The 27,556-nt window shown below is 35.8% G+C and overlaps 1 protein-coding gene across 1 annotated transcript in view; it reads right to left on the bottom strand.

Moving 5' to 3' along the window:
* Nucleotides 1–865: 865 nt before the first annotated feature.
* Nucleotides 866–27,556, bottom strand: part of lrfn5a (leucine rich repeat and fibronectin type III domain containing 5a) — a 34,367-nt gene continuing 7,676 nt past the window's right edge. The window contains exons 2-3 of the mRNA XM_006632144.3: nucleotides 6,215–7,622; nucleotides 866–2,399 (exon numbers count right to left, since the gene is read on the bottom strand). Of these exons, the coding sequence (XP_006632207.1) occupies nucleotides 1,454–2,399; nucleotides 6,215–7,602 (2,334 nt within the window). The 5' untranslated portion in view covers nucleotides 7,603–7,622 and the 3' untranslated portion in view covers nucleotides 866–1,453. The remainder of the gene's footprint in view (nucleotides 2,400–6,214; nucleotides 7,623–27,556) is intronic.

The following is a 27,556-nucleotide window of genomic DNA, read 5'->3' as shown; positions in this document are numbered from 1 at the left end:
CACAAACACTGAATCTCCATTAATTTGCTTGTCTTCCATAAAACCAATTAGACACTATTTAGGACTGATAGTTTACATAACTTATAATATGCTGTATTTCTGATTTAACAAAATTGTCTCACGATATTTAATTGATTCCTTGACATATGACTGCACTATTAAAATGCATATACTGGTGAAACCTTTCTTTTGTTCTCTCACCGATTTTTGCTGCAGTGATTCATTCAATAAAGCCATGGATGGGAGTCAACATTTTTGTTATTTCCTAGCTTGGAAATTCTCAGCTCAAAATCAATAATTTAAACTTCTCAAGACTGATGTTGTTGAAATCCGAGGGACTGAAAAAGTAAGCCTGGAAGAACAAGAATGTGTAAGCCATTGTTTTTCACAAATCAAATACTTTTTCAGTCATTTTCAGCAGTGATTGTGAATGTTCATGGCCTTAAAAAATGATGTTCAACATTGAGTGTTGTTTCTTCACTCAGTCTTTGTTTCAGTAGTATTCTCTATATTTCTTTCAGTTTTACATTTGAAACACAGCACACACTATATGAAAACCAACAAATATACACAGTAAGATATTTTATAGCCACACATGTTTAACAATAGATGTAAAATATTTCTTCTGAATATGGCATGATGAAACTTCTGATCCAGCTGGAAATAAGTGATAACCTGTTAATTTTCAAAAATTAGAACATTAATTCCAAGATGATGAACTAAGTGCACTTCATGATTTCAAGGATTCAACACATTTAACACTGTTTTTTAACACAATTCTTCTTCAGTCTGCAGGTGCTGGCCTTTTTGATGATACCAAGTAGTTGGTCGCTATATTTTATTCATTTACCACAATGACAACCTCTGAGTATACTTATTTCATATTTTATTTTACACAACATAACAACACAGCCAATGTTGTTGTTTTTTTTTTCTGTACAGGGATTTTTTTTTGCCTGAAAACAAAGGCATATCAATGTCACTGAAACGAAAGTTTGAAATTCTCTTTAAAAAATATCAATTTAATAAGAGGTCTGATAAGTCTATTTTTCTCTCTATTATATGCAGGAAATTTAATTTCCTTTTTAAAAAGGCTTTTTTGTGAAATCTTTCCACCGAACACCCAGTCCCACACCCCCAACAGATAGACATATTTCCATTTCCTCTTGGTACCTCCTACTGCAGAAATAAGAAGCCAATTAGTTTGCAAGGGAAGGCAGTAATGCATTCCTCTTGCTGGAGTAATTTATTTATTTATAACTGGGAATGTTTTGTATGGTTGTTGTCACAATGCCACATGAGCATGGTGTTGTTTGTTCACAGCTCTGCTGGAGATGCCATTTATCAGCTGAGACAAGTTTGGAATTCCAAATTCCTACAAGGCAAGCATCCACTCACTCACTGTTGGCTCTGAAAAAAAAAACGACTTAAAAAAAGATGCAAGGAAAAAAAGTCACACAGTGCTTTCCAGTATCCACTCCGAACTTGAAAATGTCACTTTCCCACTATCTATATCTGAGTCATCCAGCTGTAGAAGCATACCGTTCATTGACAGGCTCCGCTTAGACCACAAATTCCCCAACTTTTGAGAACCAATGTAGCAGTGATACTTAGACAAGTCTTCATTTAGAGACAACCTTCTTTTAGCCTTCACACCATCCGTTGGCAAGGTGAGATATTTAGTGGGCTTGGATTGTGCTCTTCTGAAGCTTGGCGTCTCCTTGGCTTGCACGGGAGGAGGGAGGCTGGGCTGCTGCAAGGCCGTGGAATTATTCCGATTGGTGTTCTGCGTCTCCGCGCTGGGGAGAGCCTCGATCTTGGGCTCGGCAGATGACTTTGGCCCCGCCTTGCGTTTTGGCTTTAGAGAACCGGTCGAGCCCGGGGTCCAACTCTGGGTTGCCATAGAGGTAGTGGTGGAGCAATCAGGAATGGAAGTTTCTGAGGAGTGTGTCACTGTGTCACTCGGGACTGTCTTCTGACACCGCTCACTCTCCTGTTGCCCCAAGGCCTGCTTTGAAACGGAGGGGTGAACTGACCCTCCACATCCCTGGGGCTGAGATCCATTTGTTTGTGAGTAGACGTTGCTGACCTTGGTGGCTTTGCTGGGGTCGCCGGAGTTGCACACTTTGTAGCGGATCATCAGGATGATGATGAACACAAGAACAGAAGCTACGATTATTCCACCAATTATGATGATCATTGTGCCACCAAGGAACTGTGATTGCATAAAGTGACAGCGCAAGTACTCCTGTTCGGTGGTGAACTGGATGCAGCCCACAACCCTGGTTGCCGTGAGGGAGGTGATGTCATCATCATAGATGGCCAAGACACAGAGGTCATACAGGGTTCCTGCAGCCAGATTGTTCACAAGGAAGTTTTTGCTTGTCGGAGGAATCATTCTGTAAAAGAGATAAAGAGCACTGATGTAAAATGTCATTTAGAGTTTTAAAGTCAATCCAAAGCTTCCATCTCCAGAGCTAAAAATAGTCTAAAAATCTCAACTCTTAATTATTTGGAAGAAGCGGAGAAGCAATTTAGTGTTCTCTCGTATCACACATGAATTCATTTTTGCTTTAAAACTGAAGGACAGGAATGCTCATTACTGTGTGAAACCAAACCACGGATGTACTGTTGTAAGTCATGAAGAACAATCTCCTAGTTGCTTAATGACCATCTTTACCATTAAAATATTATTCTAAAGTAGATTGCAGCAATTCTCTCTATGTTTGATTGACAAAAAGCAGGACCTGTTTCATTGCTTTAAATAGTTAAGCATGATTTTTGTTCAGTTGGCACCCCTAAATGAGTATTGTGCCTTCCAGATAGTGTTGATCTGAGAAGTAGCTTTTTGTAATTGAATGGTTTCCCTTATATTTACATTACACTATAAAAGCAAGATCTGAAGATCCCTATCTTAACTATTGGTTTGAAAACAGGTGAATTTTAAATGCCTCGAAAGATGATAATAACACCAAGAATAGCAAAGAATCTGCTTGATTGGACAAGCCAGAAGTCAAACCTTAAACTCCTTTAATGAGAAATTTACAAAGCCATGTATCCATGCCTGTTCAGAGTGTGCAATGTATTCTTGTACTGTAATTTGAAAACTCCACGGCAATGGTGACAGGAGAGCACAGTGGGAAGCATGCTGCCACATGTGTTAAAGGTCACGCTGTGCCATAGCTACAGTATTCAGCTTTGGACTCTTTTTTTTCCTGGTACTTGTATTTCTAGACAATGGAATGTGTCATGTTTTTATACCTTGTTTTAGATCTATACTATACATGAAAGTGTATGCTTATAAATGTACCAGCAATGAGGTTATTTATTAATTTCCAGGACTGAAAAACATGGGGTATCCATAAGCCTTAATACATTTCAGTGAAATGTGTAGCTGTATAAACATTAACACCTTAATTAAAACATACAATTTCAACACTAATAACTGTACTACACAGTATTTAATCATTGTGGCTGTATAGTAGCCTCAAAAATTATTAAACCAATTCATAAAACTCTTTTTTAATCTTAATCTGTGCATGGCTAACTCATAAAAAAACCGCATAGTATTATGATGAGCTTGTCTGAGGCTTTGAAGCTTTACTGTATTTATATTTGTCTCTGATAGTGTCAGCACCCACATACACCCTGAATTTAATATAGAAAAAAGTTCTAATTGCATATTGTAATCAATTAAAGACCCATTACATTGTAAACCTGGAATGTATAATGGAGAAGTGCAAATGAGCAAGTAAAGGTTAATTCCAGTAGAACACAATGTCTCATCTCTTGAACCTTTTTCAGGTGTGCTACACTAAGGGGGAAGGGAGTGCTACTGTGCTTTGCCTGGTCCAATTAAATAATAGTTTTATCTACACATGGCCATAAAACCCAGTCCAGTAAGAGGTCTGCGCACGTTCGAATACTGCAGTACAGTAAAATCAATATCTTCCTAATATCCCCCTAATGAAAATGCTGTTCCAAAAAGCATCTGTTCTTATAGGTATTTCACATAAAACAAATGTAGTTATTGTAAGTCGACCTGCTCAGATATTGACACTTACGGATGGAGGGCAAATTTAAAAATATTTGCATTTGTAAAACATATTTAATTTAGCTGTATTTTTATTGTTGTCACCAAGTATGTTTAATGGTTTACGAAGATCTGACTGGAAAGGGATTTTTGATTGGCTAGTTTACCAATCCCTTTTAGAAAACTGAGATTGCTATTTCTCTTTTTAGTGCTTCAACCCCTCATGGCCTTAAGCTTTCTGTGGTCTATGTGTTCTCATTAGGTCTCTCACATCTTACAAAAACTGTTACAAGGCATACAGTAAATCATGCAGTTCATGAAATCATCTATACATGCATTTTTAAATTTCAAAATCATTTTTAAAGTTCCAGGATCAAACTCATTTATGCTACTTTTCTTCTTCAAAATTTAATGTGTTCCACTAATACATATTGCCTGAGGATTAATTAAGTTTTTTCACCATATGGAACTTGTGTGCTGGGAGCTTTATACCTTAATTATAGAATCATGTTCTATTCATTTTGATAGCCTGTATTTCTTTTGATATTCTAAAAAAGTGACATTTTTAAAAAGCCAAAAGAATAATATTCCTAAAGATAACATTTTCATGGTTTGCACTCCCTGTTATTATTATCAGTGATTTGATTTTGGGAAAACAAAATGTATTATCTGAATGAATGATAAAAGAAAATTCTTAAATTCATGCATGTTCAATTTTTTATAAGCATTTTGACAAATTAGTGATGTAGGAGCCGTATTAAAAACTGAAAGTCAGTTTTCTTAGTTCTGAAACTCAATATTGATGTTCTATAAGAGCAAAAAACTTTGACTATTGCAATATCAAATAGATGAAACGTTTCATTATTTTTTATGTATGCTTTGTGCCAAATTGTTGTAAATAGGAACAAAATGTAATATGATAAATAAAGTGATTTATTTTCTTTCAGTCAGAACAAATAAGTAATTTCTCCCAGCAACAAATAACATGATATAAATAATTGTACACACGTTATTGCTATACATAATTGGATTTATTTGTTCAATTAAACCCATTATGTCAAGTTATAGCTTTCTCTCATGTATTTTTAAACCTCTCTTTTAAAAGTTATTGGAAATTACGTCACAAGCAAATGCAATCGTGTATGTTATTACCGTTCTGCATTTTTGTTTTTGAATAACTAACAAGAGAGTAAATAAACAGAAAAAGATTTAAGGTACCATTTTTTGCAATGTACTACTGTAAATCAATTAAAATTAATTGGCTAGATTGCAAATGAAATATATGTATATTTATATTTTGAATAAAGTAAAACAGAAAATTATTTAAGGGATTAACCTGAAAGTAGCAGTGTTAGTAATGCCAGAATTTGAATAATTTTTCAAAATATTATACATGCTTTAAAACAATTACCAAAACCGGACTCATAAAGTGAGTAAAGAACAAGTTCTGTCCCCTATTCCACAGAATTTACCAATTAATCACCATATTTTTTCAATCATTTGCTCAATCTGAGACCGTCACAATTTAATGGATTGGTGAACAAAGATTGATGATTAAATAAGAGAAAATAACAATCCCTAAAGAGTCCAAGTCATTATATAAATATAACATAACCAGTCCATTTACTTGATTTTACTGTTTGTAAAACGTTAAGAAGTTCAGTGGATTGGACTGCTAATTGTTGTTCTTTACAGCACATAACATAATTTACAGACATTTTCTCTTCTTTTGAAATAAAAACCTTTACTGTTTTGTACCATTTTGTTTGTCCTCTTAAATCTCTACATGGCATAACTGTTTGAAAAACATTGATGAAGTCCACATCATCTATAAAAAGCATAAGTAACACTGCTTGATAAAAAAATATATTTAGTATTTTAGTCTCTTGTACAGTAATGTACTACATTTTTATATAAAAAAACAGTGTTTTTAAAACAACACACAACTGCACAATTCCCTTACTCCTCAGTGGTCCTGCTCAATTCAATGTTTGGATAAAGGACAATCTTAACCATTAGGCAATAACATCTAGATAAGTAATTTCCTTTTCTTGTTACCAACAATTTCCAAAACAGCGTGAGCTTCATGCCAGTTCATGCCAGAGTAAGTGTACCGCAGTGTATTAAAGGATCAATGAGTGGGAATACTGTCTCAGTTTGAAACAGGATACTGTGTCTTACCTGTAAACAAGAGATTCATCATAGGTGCCATTGTATTGGATTTGGAACATGCGAATGCCTGGTACATTCCTCTGAAAGTTAAACTTGATAAGGGCTGTCGAAGAAGTGGCTTCTGCTATGACCACACGTTTGTCCTGGCTTTGTTTCGAGTCTCCTGTACTGGTGCTTGCATTAGAACCAGACTTGGTAGAAGTTGAGATATCTGATGAACCCGGGTCTGGCTCCTGGATATTATTTGTGCTGTTAGTAATGTGGGGCAACTTAATTATGTTGAGGTCCACTGTCTGATGTGCTTCTCCAGCGGGGTTGGAGGAGATGCAAGTGAAAGATCCTGTGTCTTTTACAGTGGTGATAAGAATGTCCAGTGTGCCATTGTTATAGACCAGTGTCCTTGAAGAGTTCGAGACCAGCTTGCCTTCGGGAGAGATCCAGTGGATGGCTGGCTCTGGATCTCCTCTTGCTTTGCATCTCAGTGTTGCACGCTGGCCCTCCAAAACCCTCATTTCATGTGTATAGCGAGTGATGAGCGGGGGCTCACACAGGAACTCTTCCTCTGGGATGGACCAGAAGTATCGCCCGGACAAGTGAGAGGGAGTGGCACATGTCTCCAGGTCATCTTCCCTTGTGAGCCTCCTCAGCCACAGCAGCTCACAATTGCAGTGCAGTGGGTTCCCACCAAAGCTCAGTGCAAACGAGGTAGGGCTTATGATCCCAGATGTAGCTAGAACCTGAGCCCGCTGAAACAGCGGATCGGGAGGGAGCTTTTGGAGTTTGTTGGAGGTAACATCTAAGCGTGTTAACTTCTGGAGGAGAGAGAATGTGCCTTCGGGAATGTAATCAATCATGTTGTGGTCCAAGCTGAGTGTGTGCAAGCTGATCATCTTTTGAATGGCCTCCCAAGGGATAGTTTCCAGATTGTTATAAGATAAATCCAGCTCTTCCAAAGCCAGCAAATCATTAAAAGCCCCAAGGAAGATTACAGTGAGCTGGTTGTTGTTCAGAATCAGATGGTGCAGTTTGGACATCCCACTAAAGGTATCATTAGAAATCCTTGTTAACCGATTGCTGTTTAGATGTAACGCTCGCAAATTTTCAAGGTCCGCAAAAGCGTGAGGAGTGATGTAACTAATTGTATTCCTTGACAATGTAAGGTCCACCAGTTTGGTCATGTTGGCAAAGTCTTTCCGTTTTATGCTTGTGACAAAGTTATCGGCAAGGCGCAACTCTACGGTATGCCGGTCGATGTTCGGTGGGACAAACAGAAGCCCTTTTTTGGCACACAGAGTTGCAAGATTGGGAGACAATATCTGACAGACGCAGCGCTTTGGACAGATCTGGGCCTTAACTGCCATGCCAATAACCAGCAGAAAGACAAGCAGTTTTTCCATTGTAAGTCGGGTTCAAACACCTGTAAAGCAAAAACAAATAAAAACAATGACTGACTTGACTGGGACATTAAGAGATTTTCATTACAGGAAAAAGAGCATAAATCAATTGAGACATTAAAATAGGAAGGTTCTGCAAACATATTTAGAGATATGTGTCTAATAATAGATTTTATATAATATAACAATAATTAAAATACTTTATACTACAGATATCACTTCTGTTTCTAGCATTATTAACTTTGTTACTGATAAAATTACTGTATCTCACATCCTTGACTGCTGTCACAAGAGTCATACATTTTGGCAAAAAAACCTGGAAGGAAGCAGCACAGGAGTTTTAGATCACTTTATTAGCCATATACAATTCCTTGTAATAGGAATTTGTCTTTTGCATACCTAAGCACAGACAGGGAGAGAAGCTGGGGGTCAGAGCGCAGGGTCAGCCATTTATACGGCGCCCCTGGAGCAGTTGGGGTTAAGGGCCTTGCCCAGGGTCCCAACAGAGTAGGATTCCTTTGCCAGCCGTATGACAGTGACACTAACCCAACCATGCAGGTTAACCACTGGTTGTGTACTAAGAGAATCTAATTTTGCTCTTTATTACAAAAACTTACTTGCAAAATTAGTCTTTTTTAGCCATGACTGGATTGTTGTCCTGACAGTATCGTTTATTCCACAGTAATCTTATTAACAACAAGTCCCATAACAAGCTGTAAGATTCACATATACATAACATTAATTTTCTAGAACATTATTTTTTGCCATTTGTAGTACTTCATTCTGTAGATACACACACGTCCATAAGCCCAGAAGAAGAAGACACGTGTTTTCATGCATAAAAGGACCTTATGGTCAGAGGATTCTTTAAGACAACAGATATAATTAAAAATGACATTAATTTATTGACGATTTTAGAAAAAAAATACAATGTTGCAAAATAAAATCTGGCATCTTGCTGTTGTTGAAATAATAGATTAAAAGAACGTTTGCCATTCTGGTAACACAGTTCTACACTAAAAAATGAATTGTTCTAAGTAGCTCTACAATTTCTTTCAGGAATGAATTATTACTGAGCGGATGACTTCGGATATAGACCCATAAAATATTCAGAGAGAAAAGATTATTTAATGCCACAAGTGAAATGGAAACATAAATAAAATAAAACAATTTGATTATGTTAGGAAATAGCTTTGCTGTTAGCTCTAGAAAAGTGAGGATTACAGTGCAATTTCACTTTATTTAAAAAAAAAGTTCTTCCAAAGATTGAGCAAGGAACAAGCTGTAAAGAGCATGATTATCTGCAACACAGATGTAAAATACCAAAAGTAAAAAGACATTATCAAGGGTTTTGCATGCATTAAAATTATGCCGTTTAGGATATGCTTTACTATTGTATTGTATTGATGCTACTGTTAAGCTGTAAAAAGATTTTAACTGAGCAAAATAACTGCTGTTTACAAAAATAAATATAATTTTCTATTTAAAAATGTTTATAGTTCACTGGTATGATTATGATCAACAGAAGCCTCTGACTCCTTTGTACATTTTGCTTGAATTCATGAGCAGTTTGGACTAGTTGTGAGATGTTTGCAAGAGATTAAAACCATTTGAATTTCTGTACCAAATATAAACACACAGAAATGAAGATTAATTTTACTCACACAAAGCAGTAAACAAAATCTGGAAAACAATCAATGCTCAAGTACATCTCAAGGAAGGATTAGTTTTCTCAAGGGTTTTTTTTGGAAACAAACTTATAAATTAATTGGACTTTCTTGGAATTTAATAAAAGAATATCAATCTGAGGATGTATTCTGCTGTTCTCTTCTTACTGAGTATGTTTTCACCAGGCCATCTGCTCTTCCGCCCCACAATAAAACCTGACTGTGTTTTTTAAAATGAAATGCTGTATGTTTTATGAAGGGGGAGAAAGGAAAAAGCAGAAGTCTTACATAAAATAAATAGTTGTACTTTAAATGGGGCTGACTAAGAAATGATTTCAAACCTATTAGAAATCAGAAAGTTGCCCTCCCTAATTGTTTAGGATTGCACTTCATCAAGTACCATTGATCTAGTGACATCTTAACCACTTCATTGAGATTTGAGAATTAATTTATTATATTCAGAATATATTCAGAGAGCAGAAGCTCAGCTCAAGACTGCAGTTTTTTCACCGGACCTCCTACTGATAAGAGGTAATGGGTACCGGAATAAGACAGCCTTTACCTTTAGACCTCAAGAGATCAAAGGCCTGCATGATAAGCAGACTCGTTTTAAAAGAAATGACTATCTAATGTCTCCTGAGAACACACTGAGGTCATATGAAGAGATAATGGATCCCACACTGCTGGGTTGAATACGAATACAAACATCATGTGCATTACCTGACACTAATGCCTAAGATCATTTTTTTCCCCTTTCTCGACTCCTGTTTAAAGTAGTGGGTAAATATCCATTGAGGGATATAATCCACGTTCTGCTTTAGGTTCCTGTACTACAGTATATTTTCCTGCAGGTACTGTATAAGATGAAGCCCGTTGAACTCCATTATAATGTTTCTTTGACAAATAACTAATGATAAAACAATCACAATAAAAACACAATACTAAATAGTAATTTTAAGCATTTAAGATAGTTGCCAGAGAAATATTTGTTTCATTGTCTTTCATGTTAAATGATCAGAGCATTAGACCAGCTCTAGAACTACTGTACAATCCGACCTCCAAATTGTGAGAATCAAATTTGACCTTCATGCAACTTCAAAGAGATAAATAAATTGTTTTGAACACTTAATTGTTTAATCAAACCAATATACAGCACATTGCCATTATCACAGATGATATGAGACATAGAGTATCAGGAATTAAGTAACTCTAAAAAAAATATTTAAAATAAGAGGCAGAAAAAATGCTTATTAGAATAAATAATAACTAAATGTTAGTGAAAGCACATGCCATGCTTCTGTTTAATTGTAATTTGTAACTGAAAAAACATTTACAATAATACATTATTACAAAATAATACAATGCATTATTGCATTATTTACCCTAAAACTATGGTTCACAATGAAAAGATCCTGCCCTTATTTAAATCTTAAATTAAGCCATTTAGTCAAGAGACACAGTGAAACTAATTGTGGTAGGTTTTTTGAAGACTTTATTCACTGTAGGCCACATGTAAAAAATCTACTTAATTCTGCTGGCTTAATTAAAATGAATCCTTATCCTGACATTTCAAATTTGGAGTGTAGTGCAGTTCAATATGCGTGGTGTATGTAATGTCCAGGAAAGATGAACTTTTCTGTAAGGGACTGACTCTTGTTTTGACAGCACCATGATAAAAATGGGAATGTACATGTAGCTGTCTGCCTTGTTCCCTAAAACATCCTTGTGCCCTCCCATTAGGATTATTTATGCACAATACTGAACATTAACCATGTGAACCAGTCTACTGAGGTTTGCACAGCTTGAGGGATGAGTTGTAATCATTTATCTCCTTGATAGGAAAAATCAAGGGACCCATTAAAATGTATCTCTAGCTTTCAAATACACAAGTGATCGCATTAACTGAAGTTTCTAAAAATAAAAAAATATTTCAATTATACCAGTTGCTCTATGTTTAAACCAACTATTTCTCATTCCAGTTTCGCTATACAAGAATGATCAATGTCAGTATGGTAGCACACAAACAGCAGTCTTAGGAACATAAAAGGAAAAGTGTCCATATGATGTGATGTGAAATCTAAATAATTTATTGCTTAAAACAAAAAACTACTGCATAATTGAAATCATTACATTTTACACATGACACATCAGCGAATTGTTTAGTGTTTTCAAGGAAATACTGTATTTCCCTTTCAGCCAAAATATCCTCAATAAAAAACAGTCGAATTATGCAGAAATGTCTTAATTATACAGTAGGTCACATGCTGGCTGCTAATGAAGCACCAGACAAAGATGTATCAAATGCATTAGGAAGTAAAATTACTAAATAAGTAGAAATGGTTAAAAATAATCCAAAAATCAATCTGTCCAGTCATGTTTGGAATGGGAAAACTATTTCTGTGTACACAGTGCATTATCTTAATTGAAAAGAAGTGTTGAGAATTATAAGAAAAGAATAGATTTGAATCCATACAGTATGAACATTCTACAATATTATTAACAATACAAAATATTTAAACATTTAAAATACATTGTATTTATTGCAGGAATAGACAGTAAAAGATGGAAAAGGCTATAGCTTCTTCAATAGAAACATTGCCATGTACAGTATACATCAAATATACAGTGCATATTTACATATTTGCACTATTACAGTAAAGTATACACCTATTTATAAATGTTGCAGTATCTCTAGGATACACACAGCAGGTATCACACCTTTCAAAAAAGAATGGATTATGTTGCTTGCATTTGTTTTCTAGGCTCAGGTTCTATTGAACCGATTTAGAAACAAGAAGCTTTGTATTTAAAATGCTGTTTAAACATACAGTATATTGGTGTGCACAGCATAACACCATGTTTACACATTTTGGTGGTCTAAGGTTAAGTCATGTTTTTCGGAAGCATCCAAGTAAAGGGCAAAGAATTAGTACTCTTGTAAAGTGAGCCAGAAGCACACAGGAAGCCAAAAAACTGAAACTACTGTGACAGAAATCTTATTGTTAATATGGAGCTATTTACTGTGTCACACTATGTACAATTGTAAACTTACAACATAGAAACTAATAACTGGATTTTGTCAAGAATAAATATACACAATTTATATTATTGTGTTCATCTTCATTTTAAAGTTGTTGTTTCTTTCTGGAATATAGTTTACTCCTAAATTAGATCCAAGATGTTGACTCTAATTATGATGAGCAACTTAAATGAAATGGGTAACAACAACAAACAGAAGGAAGAGCAGATAATAAACAAATACTCATCAGCTGGTGATGGTTTGATTCAATATGCCATCAAATTACAACATAATCAATGTTTAATTTGAATTCATTTGTTTGTTGTGCTCCTTATATTGACTGGTGCTTAAAGAAATTATTCAATTGTTTTCCAGAGGTGTGTTTTTCTGCATATTTGTCTCACTTTGTATTATCCTTGTTAATGATGCCACTAGCCCAAAAGCAACAACCTTTCTTCCTGTACAGTTTTTCAGCAGGGTGTAACTGTTACTCACCACCTGCTGTGTAGTATCATCTCCGCCTACTGCCCTTTTGAAGGCCTATCGGATACCTGTTGGTCTGTAGAAGGAGCAGACTGTTCATTTAATAGAAAATATACTCATGAATGTACAGTATGGAATGGTGGTAGTGAAGTGTCTTTTGTTATACAGCTGCATCTAGTTTGATGAATCCCTGTCCACCAGCAGAAAAACTGACATTAGTACAGGTAATGAGCAAGGTACTGCTGCTTATTTGTTGTTTAATGGTTGAAGCAATGTTGATGGAGATTTTAAAGCTAAAAATACCATTGTCTAAAATGCTTTGTTCATTGTATTTTCCTGCGATCCTTTTCATGGGAAAAATATTCCCTTCCTGCTGTTTAAAATGCTTATTCACAGTTATTTTCCTACACTACCTAGAGAGAACATCAGAGCAGATGAGAACTGCTGTGCATTTTAACAAGCTGCTTACAACCACCAGAACACATTTATTACAAAAATCATGAAATGGTTATCATCAATTTGGTAATTTTATGGCCAGGCATTTCAAGTAAGCATTTTATCAAGGATCATCCACAGCGATCTGGGAATGAAGAGCAGCAGTCTCTCTAGTGTAATCTGTGGCCTTGAAAGTGTAATGAACCAGCTGTTAAACAGGAGTATAATGGAAATGTGGACATGAGTAATAATTGTATGGTTATATTTCAGATAGGGGAAGGAAAATAATTGATAACTTTATACATTTTGAGACAAATTCACATTTGTAATATTATGATACGGCTCTCCTGTGACTTGATGAAGCAGTTAGAAAATGGAAGGATGTATTTGTAATGTTACAGGAGGCTTGTGATGCCTTATTTTCATGTCTGGCCTTGATTACTCATTATAATGTCTTCTAAAACAATGTGAATTCCATTGTGAAGCTTTTCCTCTCTTTCCTCCCTAAAATGGAGCACAAAAAGGTGACAGGCATTTTGAAAGTGGCTGTACCCAGCACGGTCTTATCAGCACAAGAATTATAAACTCGAACGTTTCAGCTGTGCTGGACTCAGCTAAAAGTAAAATGCTTTGGCAGACTAGTCACCTGGCAATTTAGAGCGTTTGGTGAATCCTAGTGGCACAGAAGATGCAACAGGGGTCAGATTGGGCTGTTTGGTCCAATGAGTACTGCGCAGATGATATGGATGCCTGCAGCAATGAACACCCACTGAGATTCGGCACACTAAACGCAACTGAACCCATATGCTGCAGAGTTGCAGGGATTATTAAGGCTCTGGTGTATTTCGAGAAAATGATTAAATATTAACCAGAAACAAAGCAATAAAAAACTGCAGAACAATAAGTGCATGAATCTTAAAGGTATGCATGCGCTGATGTGTAAAATACGGCTGAAGTACAGGAGGAGAATTGCTTAATTGTATTGCAAATGTAAACAACTATGAAATGAACTTGTTGCCTTATTTTTGTATAATAAAACTATATGAAACCTTGCAGAGAAATCTATTATGAGTCATACAATATTTATTTATGAATCTTAGAGGTGTGTAATGTTTGCTGTGGTAATGAGTTATAGGGCATAACGTAGGTATTAAATAACCTAAGCAATGGCATAATTCACTTTTGTTTTCAAAATTTATAATGGTAACTATACAGTGTCTGCTTGCATATAGAATAATGCTTCAAGAACATAGAAACTACAGATAGCTTACACAAAAAAGATCTACAGTATATACTCTACAAGCTAGCAGATGATATTTTTATACAGTAAAGACTGAGTGGAATTGTCATTAAAAATGAAGTTTAGCAGCTTGCATCTACTGTATAGAGGTACTTCTAAACCTGGACAAATCCTACCAGATTAATTTATGAAGCTTCAAATGACAAAAATAATACCCTTATTTTTAAAGCACCAGCAGCTTCTGAGATGACATTGAGGGCACTTAACTGAGCAACTCAAGTGTATAAAGATCAATATCCATGCTCTGGGAGAAATTCTTCACAGGCTGGGATGGATTCTAGGGAATAAATGCACTCATTGAAGTGGAGTTGAGTTCCTAATGCATGAAGCAAAGAGTTTTCTCTTGACGATGAAAAGTATCTCTGCAACCCAATGAACATGTTCATCCATGGTCTACTGTATTCAAGAAATAAACAACACTGAAGAATGTAGCATGTTAAAACCAGGCAGCTGTTTAACCTTTTCAAAATTGACTGAATTAATTGGAGTTTAACTATATTTGTTTACACCTTCGATTTTGCACTCTGCCTTGCCTGTCATCCTCAATTTCTTTCCCTTCTGCCCAGTGTCTTTTATTTTATCTGGCACCCATACAGTGTTACAGTATATGAAAAATTTGAGGCAGGAGAACAAACCGGTTAAGGAAATGTGAACACTGCACTTTCAAGATGAAGAACAATACATTTTTTAATTTTAGTCAAATGCAAAGATTAAAACAAATCACAACCAATGTCATACAGTATATCACAAAACTAAAGTCATTAAAACAGATCCTTGCACTGTATTTAATTGTTCTATCAATATTATAAAAAAACAGTAAGGTTATATGCAAAAGACATACTGTGGGTACACAATCTTAGAAACGGTAAAGAGTTACAATATACTGTGTGTATGTTATGAGCATCAGCAATTCACTCAAAACCTCTAACAGTTTTTTTTCAATTACATCTACTTTGACTGGAATTAATGCAGCTTAGTTTTAGTGAGAAGAAACCAAGCTTGTCACTAAGCAATTTAGAAAAATTCACATAGCACAACCTGTCCTCAATCTTCAAAAACCTGATTACAACTCAAGGTTAACTATACATGAGCAGCCAATATGAAATGTTTTAGTAGCTAATCCACCACATTTATCGATTGAATCTAATTTACTCATTGTCAGGTGTTCCTCATGAATAACATCATTCATTCGACTCTACACATCCATAAACCTAAAAGACAACTTTCTGTATCATAAAACATTAATCTGTCAGGAACTACTGCAAAAGTGTGAGAAGATTACCTAGAATCACATTACTGTATAGCCTTTTTTAAATTATTCTCAGGCCCTACACATTTATATACTGTGTGTACGGTGTACAGTATATACAGTACAGTATATAACACATTCAATTGAAGCAATATGTAGAGTTACATTTTAGAAACATCAACAATTACTGATCCATAATTGTTAGTATTAAGAATGGAAAAGCAGTTTATTTAAAAAATATATTTTATTTATTTTTCATCAGCTCCTGCTATGATCATTTTCTCAACACATACAGTGCAATGCTTGCAGTCTGCCAAGCATCCTTTTATAGTGTTTGGCTCTAGAGATCTTATTATAAGAGGCTGTCAGTGTAATTGGCTCTCTTTTCTGCTTACTCTCCATGATGCTCTCCAGATTTCAGCTCGATCACTGAGATAAGCTATTTTCTTTCTCTTGATCTCCATTAGGAAAATCTTACTGGTTTACAGACAAAGAAGTTATAATTTCATACATGTGTGAGGAAATGCATCAGAGACAGAGCACCTCAGAAATATTGCTTGTGCAATTCATGTTTTGTATCTTAAAATATAATAGCAACATCATAATAGTCTGATTCTCTAGCAGCCATTCTATAAGGCACTTAAAAAGGAGACAATAGAGAGTAGAGACAGTAAATGGCATTGAATATTCATATTGACTGGTATGTTTAATTTTATTTTGTTTTGAAAGTATTTTACAATGGTTTGTCCTACACCCAAAACTATAAAGGCAATGCACATACAGTAAAAGAAATAAATGCCAGATGTGATAAAATATAAGAAATGTTCTAAACTATTATAAAGAAGAAGTCCAAGAATGAACAAAAGCTAAAGTTGGAAATACCCAGAAAGTTAATGCAATGCCTTGAGCATCTGTGAGTGCAGATGACAAAACCAGAATAAATAAATACATAAGCAGAATGTATATTTCCATTGCAGGGACACCAGGCAAAAGGAAACAACAGAGATGGTACTGGATGAGTTTGACATGTTGGGTAAAATACATTAATTGATTCCATGCAGAGAAAAGGGAATTGGCTGCTCTCCAGAAAACTAAGACAGCAAGAAGAAAGGGCTGTATACACATGAAGCAAGACACTCTACACATAATAATCAGTCGGGTATAATTGTGAGAAAAATCCTGCTCAAACTAAAAAGCCTAAATAATACCAAATACTTAAGAGTGTATTCAATTAAACCACTATACTTACTGTAAGTGTGACACATGCATTGATTTTGCATAAAATGCATTTAAAATTAAAATAATTCTTGCTGCTACCTGGGCTGAAATATGGGCTTTTAAAACATTCACAGTAGTTTTGGGTTGACAGGATGAACGTCATAGCATTGCCCAATCTGAGAGAGGAGGCATTAAAGCACAAGATAGACACTACAGCCATTTAGCTGATGGAGTAAAAGGGTTCATTAGTAGTCTAAACCCTAATGCTGGGTGTGTATTTAAAACACAGAAAACTAGTAACAGTGATGGAGATTTTCATCATTGTTACTAGTTTTCAAATAAGAGATAGAAGAGAAGTTCACCCCGAACATCTGTTGCTGTGCTGGATAATGCTTCTTTTCATCATGTTAAGATTGGTTAATAGCCCACTGTAACGGCCTCATTGCAGTGTGTTTCTTTTAAACCCTATTGAACTTGTGTGGGCACATTTAAAATCCCATGCAACAAAAAACTTCAGAGAACTGAAGCTGGGACGGGTAACTTTGAAAGAACAGCTTGTCAGTTTCCCCAGCTGACATGGCGGTTGCCTTCTAAACATGTTTTTTGTTGTTGTTGTTGTGAACACCTCTTTGTTGTTCTATAACATACCAACTATGATTAAAAACAATACGTTTTGTAACATCTAACCATGGGACAACCAGTAAAACTACTCCAAATCCCAAATCCTATTTCTTACACCCTTGCCAGGACACCAATACAGTATGTCCTCACGCCTCTCACTCAAAATGTGGATCATTATGTCAGCCAAAAGCAATAAAAGAATACAAAAGAAGAAATGGAAGGAAAAAAAAGTTAGAAAAAGAAAGAGAAAAAAACAGCAGAAGTTTGGTCATTTCTATCTCAGGCTCCCAGGAGCATGCAATCCAGCCTCCAGCCCCATGCATCCAGGCTGTGGAAATCAACAGGTAATTATCGTTAGGAATACTGAGAAAGAGATCAAGGTGTATTGGAGAAAACTGAAAAGATTATAATTTCTCTCAATCGGAGTGGCTGTCACAGTAATTCGGAATCTGTGTTTTTTTTAGCAATAATGCAGGAGGTGAGGGCAGTAACAGTGGCCTAGGCTTATTAGATTAGTTGCATTGCTGTACAGTACTGAAGCACCAATAATTAATTCGGTCTTTATTTTATTTTAATTTTTTAATATCGACAGCCTGCAGACATACGTAGTGTGCTAGGAAAAGGTCAAATTGTATTTACTGTATATACAGCAGTTTATAGCCTTAAAGACCACAGACTTTAAATGGATCCTGTAAATTTTAGAATAGCAAAAAATATAAAGTATTCTCCTTATATTATTCTAAGTTTATTTAACCATTTGGGCCAAACATTAACCATTTGTCCATGATGTACCTACACATGGGATGAATATCTATCCTGCTTCAAGCAAAAATATCTTTAAACTTTTACCCTCCGTTTTCTAACAATTCCATATCTATCCTGTCACATCTACTTCTCTTGAGTCCTGTCTCTTTCTTTAAATGTCCATTTTCCTGCAATTCTAAAACTTTTTTTTGCAATCTACTGTAGCTCTCTGGTTTCAAGGTATACGTCACAAATTACTGTATAATGACTCCAGTTCCCTCATGTTTCTGTCACATGCATTTTCCTCACTGTCTTAATTGTTAGAATAATACAAACCTTCCATCTAGTAGTATTGTGTCAAACTATATAAGGAAAGCAATTATAAACCACGTTTATCATTGCAAATCTCAGCTGATGATTGATCCCATTGGTTTTCCCAGTCTATGTGAGAAAAAGTGAAATCTCCCATGATACCCACTGCTTTCTTTACACAAGCATCCTTGATTTCACTATACAACATAGAGAAATAATATTTATAGTGAAAAGTAAAGTAAAAGCTTATTGCCTGCTGAAAACAGAAGAAAACAAACACAAGCTAAGTGAGGCCTTTCAAGTGTGATATACAGTACAATTTTTACATAACACCTCTTGATTTAATTTTGACTGTATATCTTAGCATTTCGTGTGCCTTTTTAATTGTTTTTCCACACTATCTAGAAGATGCACAGTAAATGTGTCAACATCAACACCAAAGTCTTTTTCATAAATAACCTTTTCTATCTCACTGTTTCTCAGTTTGTATTTGCAATTCATATTTTAACTACCTGCCTGCAATACCCTGCAATTGTCTACGTTTAATGCTGGGTGTCTGGCTAATTCTGAATTGTGTCCAAATTTTTAATTATTTTTTTATTTGCTGCTTCTACAATGCTCACTAATCCTTCTAATCGGGTGTCTTCTACACTCTGCTAGTTTTATACTATGTTAGAATTCAGATCCATGCATTTTCTAACTGCTTCTTCTTCAGGTGTGGTTCATAAAATAGACCAATACAAACCCTCCCAAACCCAGCAGGAGAAGGCTCTACAACCAAAACATTATGTTTCTTTTCTTCTCTTTTCAGCAGGGAATAAACTCTTACTTGTTCCTTTGCAGCCCACGCATGCTGATGCAGCTAGTTATTTGAAGTAATATTCATAGTATGCTACTGTAATGTTCTGTGGCGTATTCTTAATATAATGGCCTTTAATTCATTATTATAAATTAGATTGATATACTGTAGGTTATGAGACCTTTGATTAATCTAATTTAAATTCTGTATGCTCTTTTTCAGGTATAGTGCTAACCTTCTACTATATTTAATTGACGCTTTTATCCAAAATAACTTACTATTGCATCTGTTTCTACAGATGGGCATTTTACTGGCAAAAGTAAAAAGTTTAGGCGAAGTGCCCTGCTCAAGAGCACTTGAGCCCAAAACCCTGACCACTATTCCACATTGCAGCTACACAGTGCTGTTTATCCCTCTCCTCTAACTTTTCAGTCTCTTTCAAACACTCTTTAACCATTCATGTATTAGTCACCACAGCTCTCTGTTAGCCATGATTCCAAATAACATTATAATTGCATACTACTGCAGTTATTTTTGCGCTGTGTTTCCAATGTTAAGCTAGAGCTAAGGTACAATTAACACTTCGTTTTCTGTTTTTGATCCCATCTCCTATGTATCTCCTTTGCAGATTTTAAATTCTCCCCCTTCTAGTATAAAGTCTTGAAAGTTTCCTATGGATCCTTACCACCAGCCAAATGGAGCCAGTCTCATTCAGTTGTACATTAGTCCTTCATGTCTGTACAGACACTATAGCTCTTGCCATAAGCAAAGGGAGTTGAGGTCTTCTTCTGCACAACTGGGAGTGAATTGCTCTCTTTGTATTCTTTTTTTTTTTTTTTTTCCATTGCACCCGGCAACTCACAACCAACAACCCACTGAAGCTAAGCAGGGTTGAGGCTGGTCAGTTGCCTTTGCTGGAATAATGTCAGACACTTTTTGTAAGAAAGGTACAATGTGACCTTTATACTTACTACTACTTACTTACTGTACTGTTACTGTTACTTACTGACCTTCTACTTACTACTCTAAGTAAGCTTCATGCCACTTTTTATTTTAAGTGCATACATTCCCTTTAGAGCAGAGAGATGGGACTTTCTAAAGTTTGTGTACTGTAAATTAGACATAAAAAATATAAAAGAAAGCATCAAACATTTAGGATAAAGATGTTTAATGAACACGAAGGAAAGAAAATATCCACAGCACTGAATAGTTTCTGTTGAGTGTTTGTATACTGTTAATAACAGTCTAGCTGAATGTTTGGAAATCACGCTAGAAGCACAACATTTCAAGGGAGGATTTATATACAGTAGTTTAATAAAAAAAAACACAAAGGCATAGGGAACAAAAATACAGTGTTTGTATCAATAATTAAAAGCAAGTTTGTATGACATACACATAGCTCCTAATGGAAAACCTCTATTGAGCACTGACAAGTTGTGGAATGATTTTTGGTCAAAACAAAGGCCAACAAAATGATATTGTGAAAGAAGTTGGCAATGTTGAGCATGTTGTTTCTTAATTTATAAATCACAATGATCTGACTTGTAGAATTTGAGGAAACCACACTGATGCCCATCTTCATAAATTACTATAGCGACTGTACAGTATAACTCATAAATGAACTTCCCCCTTCATTCTTATTACATGTACTGTAGCATCATGTCCATTTCCTGTACACCTCAAAATGTGTAAATATCCATGGAGATTTAAATAATGTGATGACATTATGGGAAGAGCATGAGGAGAATAATGGAGATGTATTTCACTATTCTTTATACATAGCAATTATGAGTTAGCATGACTCAATCTAAAATACTGCCAATCCTTTAAAAGCAGAGAACTAGTCAGAACTAGTAGTACAACTAGCTGATGGAGTAATATGCAGATTCACTCTAAAAATAGTTAGCTCATTAACGGATCCACTTATTCTGATGGGTTTTTTAAAATAAATGGATTCATTATGTATTCACACAAAATACTCATAACAACAATGGCAACAATAACAAAAAAGCTGTCAGAATGAATAATGAATTAAACTAGTGCAAAGTTTCCCGCTGTGCTGTCTGCACCTTCAGAAAACACTCAGCAGGAAACTCAGAGGTGCTGAAGAAACCATTGTATTAACAGCATAAGGTAAAATCCTCTGGAGGGCTTCCTCTAAATATAACTGCATGTTGGTGGCTTCAGCGATGTCAACTGCCTCTCTTAAGATACTGCATATTACAAAAATCAACAATTATGCACAAACACACTATATAACAAATGAAGAAACTAAAATTAAAAAACATGCATACAAACAAAGTCAGAAACTTACATAAAAGGGTGCAGTTTGGGGAAGAAAAAACAACACTTCTTCTTAAAGTAAAATCAAGTATATTTTTGACAACAATGGAAGCTGGTTATCTGTGGTGGATAGCCCTATGGTCAAACCCCGGTTTCCGGATTTTAAGCAGGCAGTGATGCTTCTAGAACCTATTGTATAGCACTGTAGTTTTCTAACGGCACGGATGCTCAGCACTGGCTATACCGTAGGAAGGGCAGAGCTACAGTGCTTCATCTTTTTATTGCTTTTACACAGGCCTGAACATGTAGGCTTCAATTCATGTTGTGTTCATTTGAGTTCGAGTTACTCGTGGTTTGAAAGGAAAATGAAAAGTCAGTACTCACAGAAGTCAATACTAAAGCAGGCCTGGGGGCTGGTAGAGAGTCCAGTGTCCTAAGCATTCGAATGCACAGATTTGGGATTGCCTTCTTGTTACTAAGCAACGGGAGCAAAGCATTCTCAGCTTCTAGCTACCATCCTGACTTCTGATTTGATAAAAAAATTGATCTGAAAACAGAAATTTCCATTGACCCGACATGAGCTTGAGAACGTTCCTGAGAGTGGCACAGTTAGAAAACGCTGAAAAATGCAAGACAAAGTGTTATTTAATATGCAGTATCTGTTTTCCACAACAGTCATTAGCAATCTCAGCTTCAAAGATTCAGATGCAATTATAAAAAAAAATTGAATGCACTATTAAAGTGGTCCAGTCATTCCTTCCAAGTCACAAACATTCATTTACTAGCATTAAAGGAAAGTTTTTATTTGGTCCATTTTGCTCTTATTTCAAATATGCAATACATGAAATAAGAAAAATAGCTTATGATTAAACATGCAAAATATTCTAATTGAACATTTTCATTCAGTTGTGCAGTCTTGCTGTTTCGGCTTCCAGTTGGTTAAAGAAAATCTGTTTGAAACATCCGCAGATTCTATAAAGATCCGCTGTGTCTATAACGGATCATTTCACTGCCCTGCTTGAAGACAAGGCGAAAGACAGAATCTGCCATCCGCAACTCAGATCATCCTGCTTTTATTCTTGTCCAGCTCCTTTCCTGATCGACAGTTTGCTGATAGGCTTAGGTCAGCTTCCAGGGAATGTAATGGAGTGTAATCAGTTATCTTCCATGCCAGTTATAAACACTTCGATCTTGTCCTTTATTTCTAATATGTTTGCTTTAGAATTTACCTGTGCAACTACTGTAGGAATATAGTACAGGAGAGGAAAGGACAGATGTGCTCCTGTTTATGACCTTTCTTATGTTCTTGTTGAAACATAAACCCAGCAGACACAAAATCATTAAAATAAATTAATGAATGCATAAAAAGGTCTTTCATTGCTGAGTCAGTTGAATTAAACACTCACAGGAAACTTTCAAAGCTTTTTGCTTCAGAGCAAAATTGTTTCCTCTTTGCCCAAAATAAATAAAGAAGTTTGAAAATACCAATGAAGTGAGAGACAGTATGGGTTTAGAAATCCAGAAATATGACATTTCTCAAGTTACAAATAATTTTGAAACTGGGCAATATTTTTAGAGAGAAAAAAAATTGCAACCAAGCAAAATGTTTTGAAAATGCTCCTCTTATATACTTGTTCATTTAAAGGACTAAACAAGCAAGAAACAGCAAAGCTTGAAAATATAATTTGGATTTTTTCATTTAGGGTTGCACAAAGATAAGAGATGCTGATAAGGCTAAGAGAATGACTACATTCTAGTACAGTATGCGTTTGTTCGATATATACATACTGTAACAATTCTCACACTTCGAAGCAATGGTTCATTGTGTGCTCAATGGAAATATGACAGAAACGAAAGATAGAAAATGTAATTTATCCCATAAAGTAAAACATTATTGTTAAGTGAAAAAGCACATAAGCTGTTTTCTTTTAAGCTTCAATCTAATTACCCTTGAGGTTGGAAATGCATATTTAACTTAATACACAAGACAGTGTCTCACCTGTCATCAGCTGTTGTTATGGAGCAGTGATATTCATGTATATTGCCTGTACTGGCTAGCATCACAGTGGTCTGTGACTTCAATGTAATGATTCCAGAAATTGAATTAACTATGTTCCCAGTAGGTCTATTAATAATGGTAGCTTCAGGCAAACTCAGCTGCTGATTGTTTCTTATCTTTAGCTTTTTTTTAATAATCAAGTTCTAAAAACAAGTCTGGAAGCACCACTGGAGAGCTGACATTCTAACAGTACAATCTGCTTGCATAACTGCTCGATACACATCCTTTCAGTGGAGTGGATGAAGCACTATACACCATAAAACCACTGCAGCACAACATGCCAGACTGCACCCACACACTGGTTCAGAGATACAATAGATTTGATTATTTAATAAATTAAAAAATGGGCATCTGCACTAAAGATTCAATAAATATGTCTAACATACTGTAGCTCCTTATGCCTTTTATAATGAATACACGTGAATTCATCATCGTAGCGTCTGTGATTTTATTTATTTTGTTAAGATGCTGGATTTCATTGAAACATTACTAGGCATGTACTGGAGCTCTTAATGAAAGTGTGTGAGAGCAGACACAGCCTTAACCTCACCTGAACACAGTCTATATCCACACAGATCTTCTCTCACCTATCCCAGTGTTCCTTCTCCTCAACTCTTCCACTCTCCATCACTCCCCCCCCCTCCCGCCCCAGCACTTCCTTGGCTCATCCCAAGCTTTCATTATTCTCCCCCATGGCAAGGCTGGTGTTACAGCACCTCGGCTGTGTGAATCCGTGCCAAATTCGGAAACCAATTCGTCCCAGACAATCACACACAGGTTTGCCTGAAGCAGCTGAAAGACCATTGTCTATCTAAACTCCCCGGATATGAAACTTCTGTGATTCATGGATTCGACATCCAATCCAAAAGGACACGGTCCAAACCTCGATCTGATAACATGGTACAGTATCTAATCAAATAAAGTGACAGAGATGTCTTGACTTGATGTTGACTTGACTCTTTTCACGTTCAAATTCATTTTCTGTCTGTTATTTAACTTGAGTGTCCACCATAATCTTCGAAGGTCTTTTGTCTTTATTTTCAGCTGTGAGGGTCAATAATGAACAGATTCTCATTAACAGGGGAAAGGTGAGGACCATTTATACAGCAGGGTATCTGAGTGAAGCGTCTTGGTCCCACTCAGGATTTGAATCCAGGGTTTTACACACAACATTGAAAGAAAAGTCATGAAAAAAAACTTTTTGGGATCACACTTTCCAGGATAGTGTATCAGAAGTAATTAATGGGATGACTTTCGAAATTGCTTCCTGGTTAGAAATGATGTACAGTATGTGCCTATATATTGTAGCTTACTGTATTCTATGAATATATACCTACAGTATTGATATACAGTATGCATTTCGACTCCTGTCAGCTAAGGACCTGCAACACACTGTAATATTTCCACAATTAAGTCCCATAAAGTACAATATTTTAATAAATATCACAATGGTGAAAAATCACTTTTAAAATGTTTACTTTTGCTTTCAGCAAACTAAGAGCAGATTTTGTCAAATCTCCACGTTATGCACACAAAACAAAATTCTTGCACAACAACAAAATTTAAAAATCACAATATACATTCTGCAGTGTCTTTGATACCTGTTTCTTTGTTCAGACACACTGTATATAAACTGTTTATCCACTTAGATGATTTTTCCTATATATATACACATTTATATATGTACTGTATATATTTATTTTACCCTGTAACGTTCAGCTTTTTTTCTGTCTCTTTGGAGTTGAACCTGAAAAATATTTCAGAGTGCCACTGTCATCAAAGTAGTGCTATAATTACTTGTGAGACTACAAAGGCCTCTTCTTCAAAACCAAACTGCCATGCCAAATTGCCTAGCGTATTTCCTACATTTGAGATACAACAGAAGAAAATATATAAAAAGTCTCCCTGTTATTAAGAATGTCATGTGCACAGCCCATATACTGTGCACAGTTGATATGGCTTTGGTCACTCTGCATGCAAGATGTCACAAAGGTTTTTATCCCCATTCATCACAAATCAGACGTGTGTGTCATGGTTTATAATCCTCTGCTTCGGCTGGTCAGAAGTTGTATTTAAACATGTTGCTGAGGAAACAGAAACTGTGATCAATACAATTACTACTGCATCTTAATGTAGGTAATGAAGGTCAAGTATACAGTATACTGTATACTGTTTAAATATGCAGCAGTGCCTGTGGAAACTGTGGTGGATAATTACCAGCACTTAGGCTCAAAACACCTAATGATATAAGATCAGCATGTCTAGAGATACAAAAATAAAAATGTATTTGCTTACATTCTAGGCTCCTTACAGTATACAGTACTGTATTTCATTGTTAAATTGTCTCACTGGGCCCTGTTTCATTTAATAACCCTCAGTTCTTCCTATTAACAGCCAGAGCATTGAATGGCTTTACTGTATAGTACATGTCTGATTGGCTATCTGTGAGCTCAGCAGGTGTGAGCCTGGTCAGTACCTGGATGGGAGACTCCTGGGAAAAACTAAGGTTGCTGCTGGAAGAGGTGTTAGTGGGGCCAGCAGGAGGTGCTCACCCTGCAGTCCATGTGGGTCCTTATGCCCCAGTATAGTGACGGGGACTCTATACTGTAAACAGGCGCTGTCCTTCGGATGAGACGTAAAACCGAGGTCCTGACTCTCTGTGGTCATTAAAAATCCCATTCTCGAAAAGAGTAGGGGTGTAACCCCGGCGTCCAGGCCAAATTTCCCATTGGCCCTTACCAATCATGGCCTCCTAATAATCCCCCTCTATGAATTGGCTTCATTACTCTGCTCTCCTCCCCACTAATAGCTGATGTGTGGTGAGTGTTCTGGCGCACTATGGCTGCCGTCGCATCATCCAGGTGGGGCTGCACACTGGTGGTAGTGGAGGGGATCCCCATTACCTGTAAAGCGCTTTGAGTCGAGTGTCCAGAAATAATTGTAAGCAATAATTAATTATTATAATTATTATTAGGACTAATTTCTCAAAAGCAAGCAGAATATATTTGCAAACAGGTCATTTGGTTACCAGGTTGTTTATGTATCTCAAGCATTTCGTTTTCATGTATTACACTCCTTAGGGAACAAATTTCAGATATACAGTATACATACAACACAACCATGATAAAACATTAAATATATTAATGTGATCAGAAATTACATAATATGATTCTATAAGGAAACACTGAAAAGATTGTTGATAGCCTACAAATCAGCACACCTCTTTTGAATACTTAGCAAACCACATTAAAGACAGAGTAATATAAGCTAAAGCAAAATAAATACAAAACTGTAGAATTTCAAGATATAACACCTAACAAAGGAAGGGTATATAATGACAACAGTCAAGCTTCTGTGCAGATGTACAGTATAGCAGACATCTGCTGGACACAAAGAGGTGCTACCAAATGTTGTGCAATTTCTAAATTTACGTGCCTGACTAAAGCAGCTTTTGGACTTATATACAGCTGGATATTATACCTGTTCAAACATTCATCAGCAATAAAGACTGTGGTATATTAAAAAACATTCTGCAGTAATTTAATTGTCTCTCTCATGTATTGTGGTAGAGAAATAAATATATTATGAAGACTATAATTGTTATTGTTAACTTATAATTGTTATTGTTGTTGCTGTTGTTGTCGTCTTTCACCATGACTAAAATGTGATGTGTAAAACTTTACACCACTGTCACTTTGGTCAGAATCAGACCCTAGAGGTTGAGACATCTGTTTCCTCAACAGCAGGTTCAGAGCCTCTCTGTTCGCA

Source organism: Lepisosteus oculatus, chromosome 8 (genome assembly GCF_040954835.1).
Source record: "Lepisosteus oculatus isolate fLepOcu1 chromosome 8, fLepOcu1.hap2, whole genome shotgun sequence".
NCBI classification, from domain to species: Eukaryota; Metazoa; Chordata; class Actinopteri; order Semionotiformes; family Lepisosteidae; genus Lepisosteus; species Lepisosteus oculatus.
This window is presented reverse-complemented; position numbering and strand designations above follow the sequence as displayed.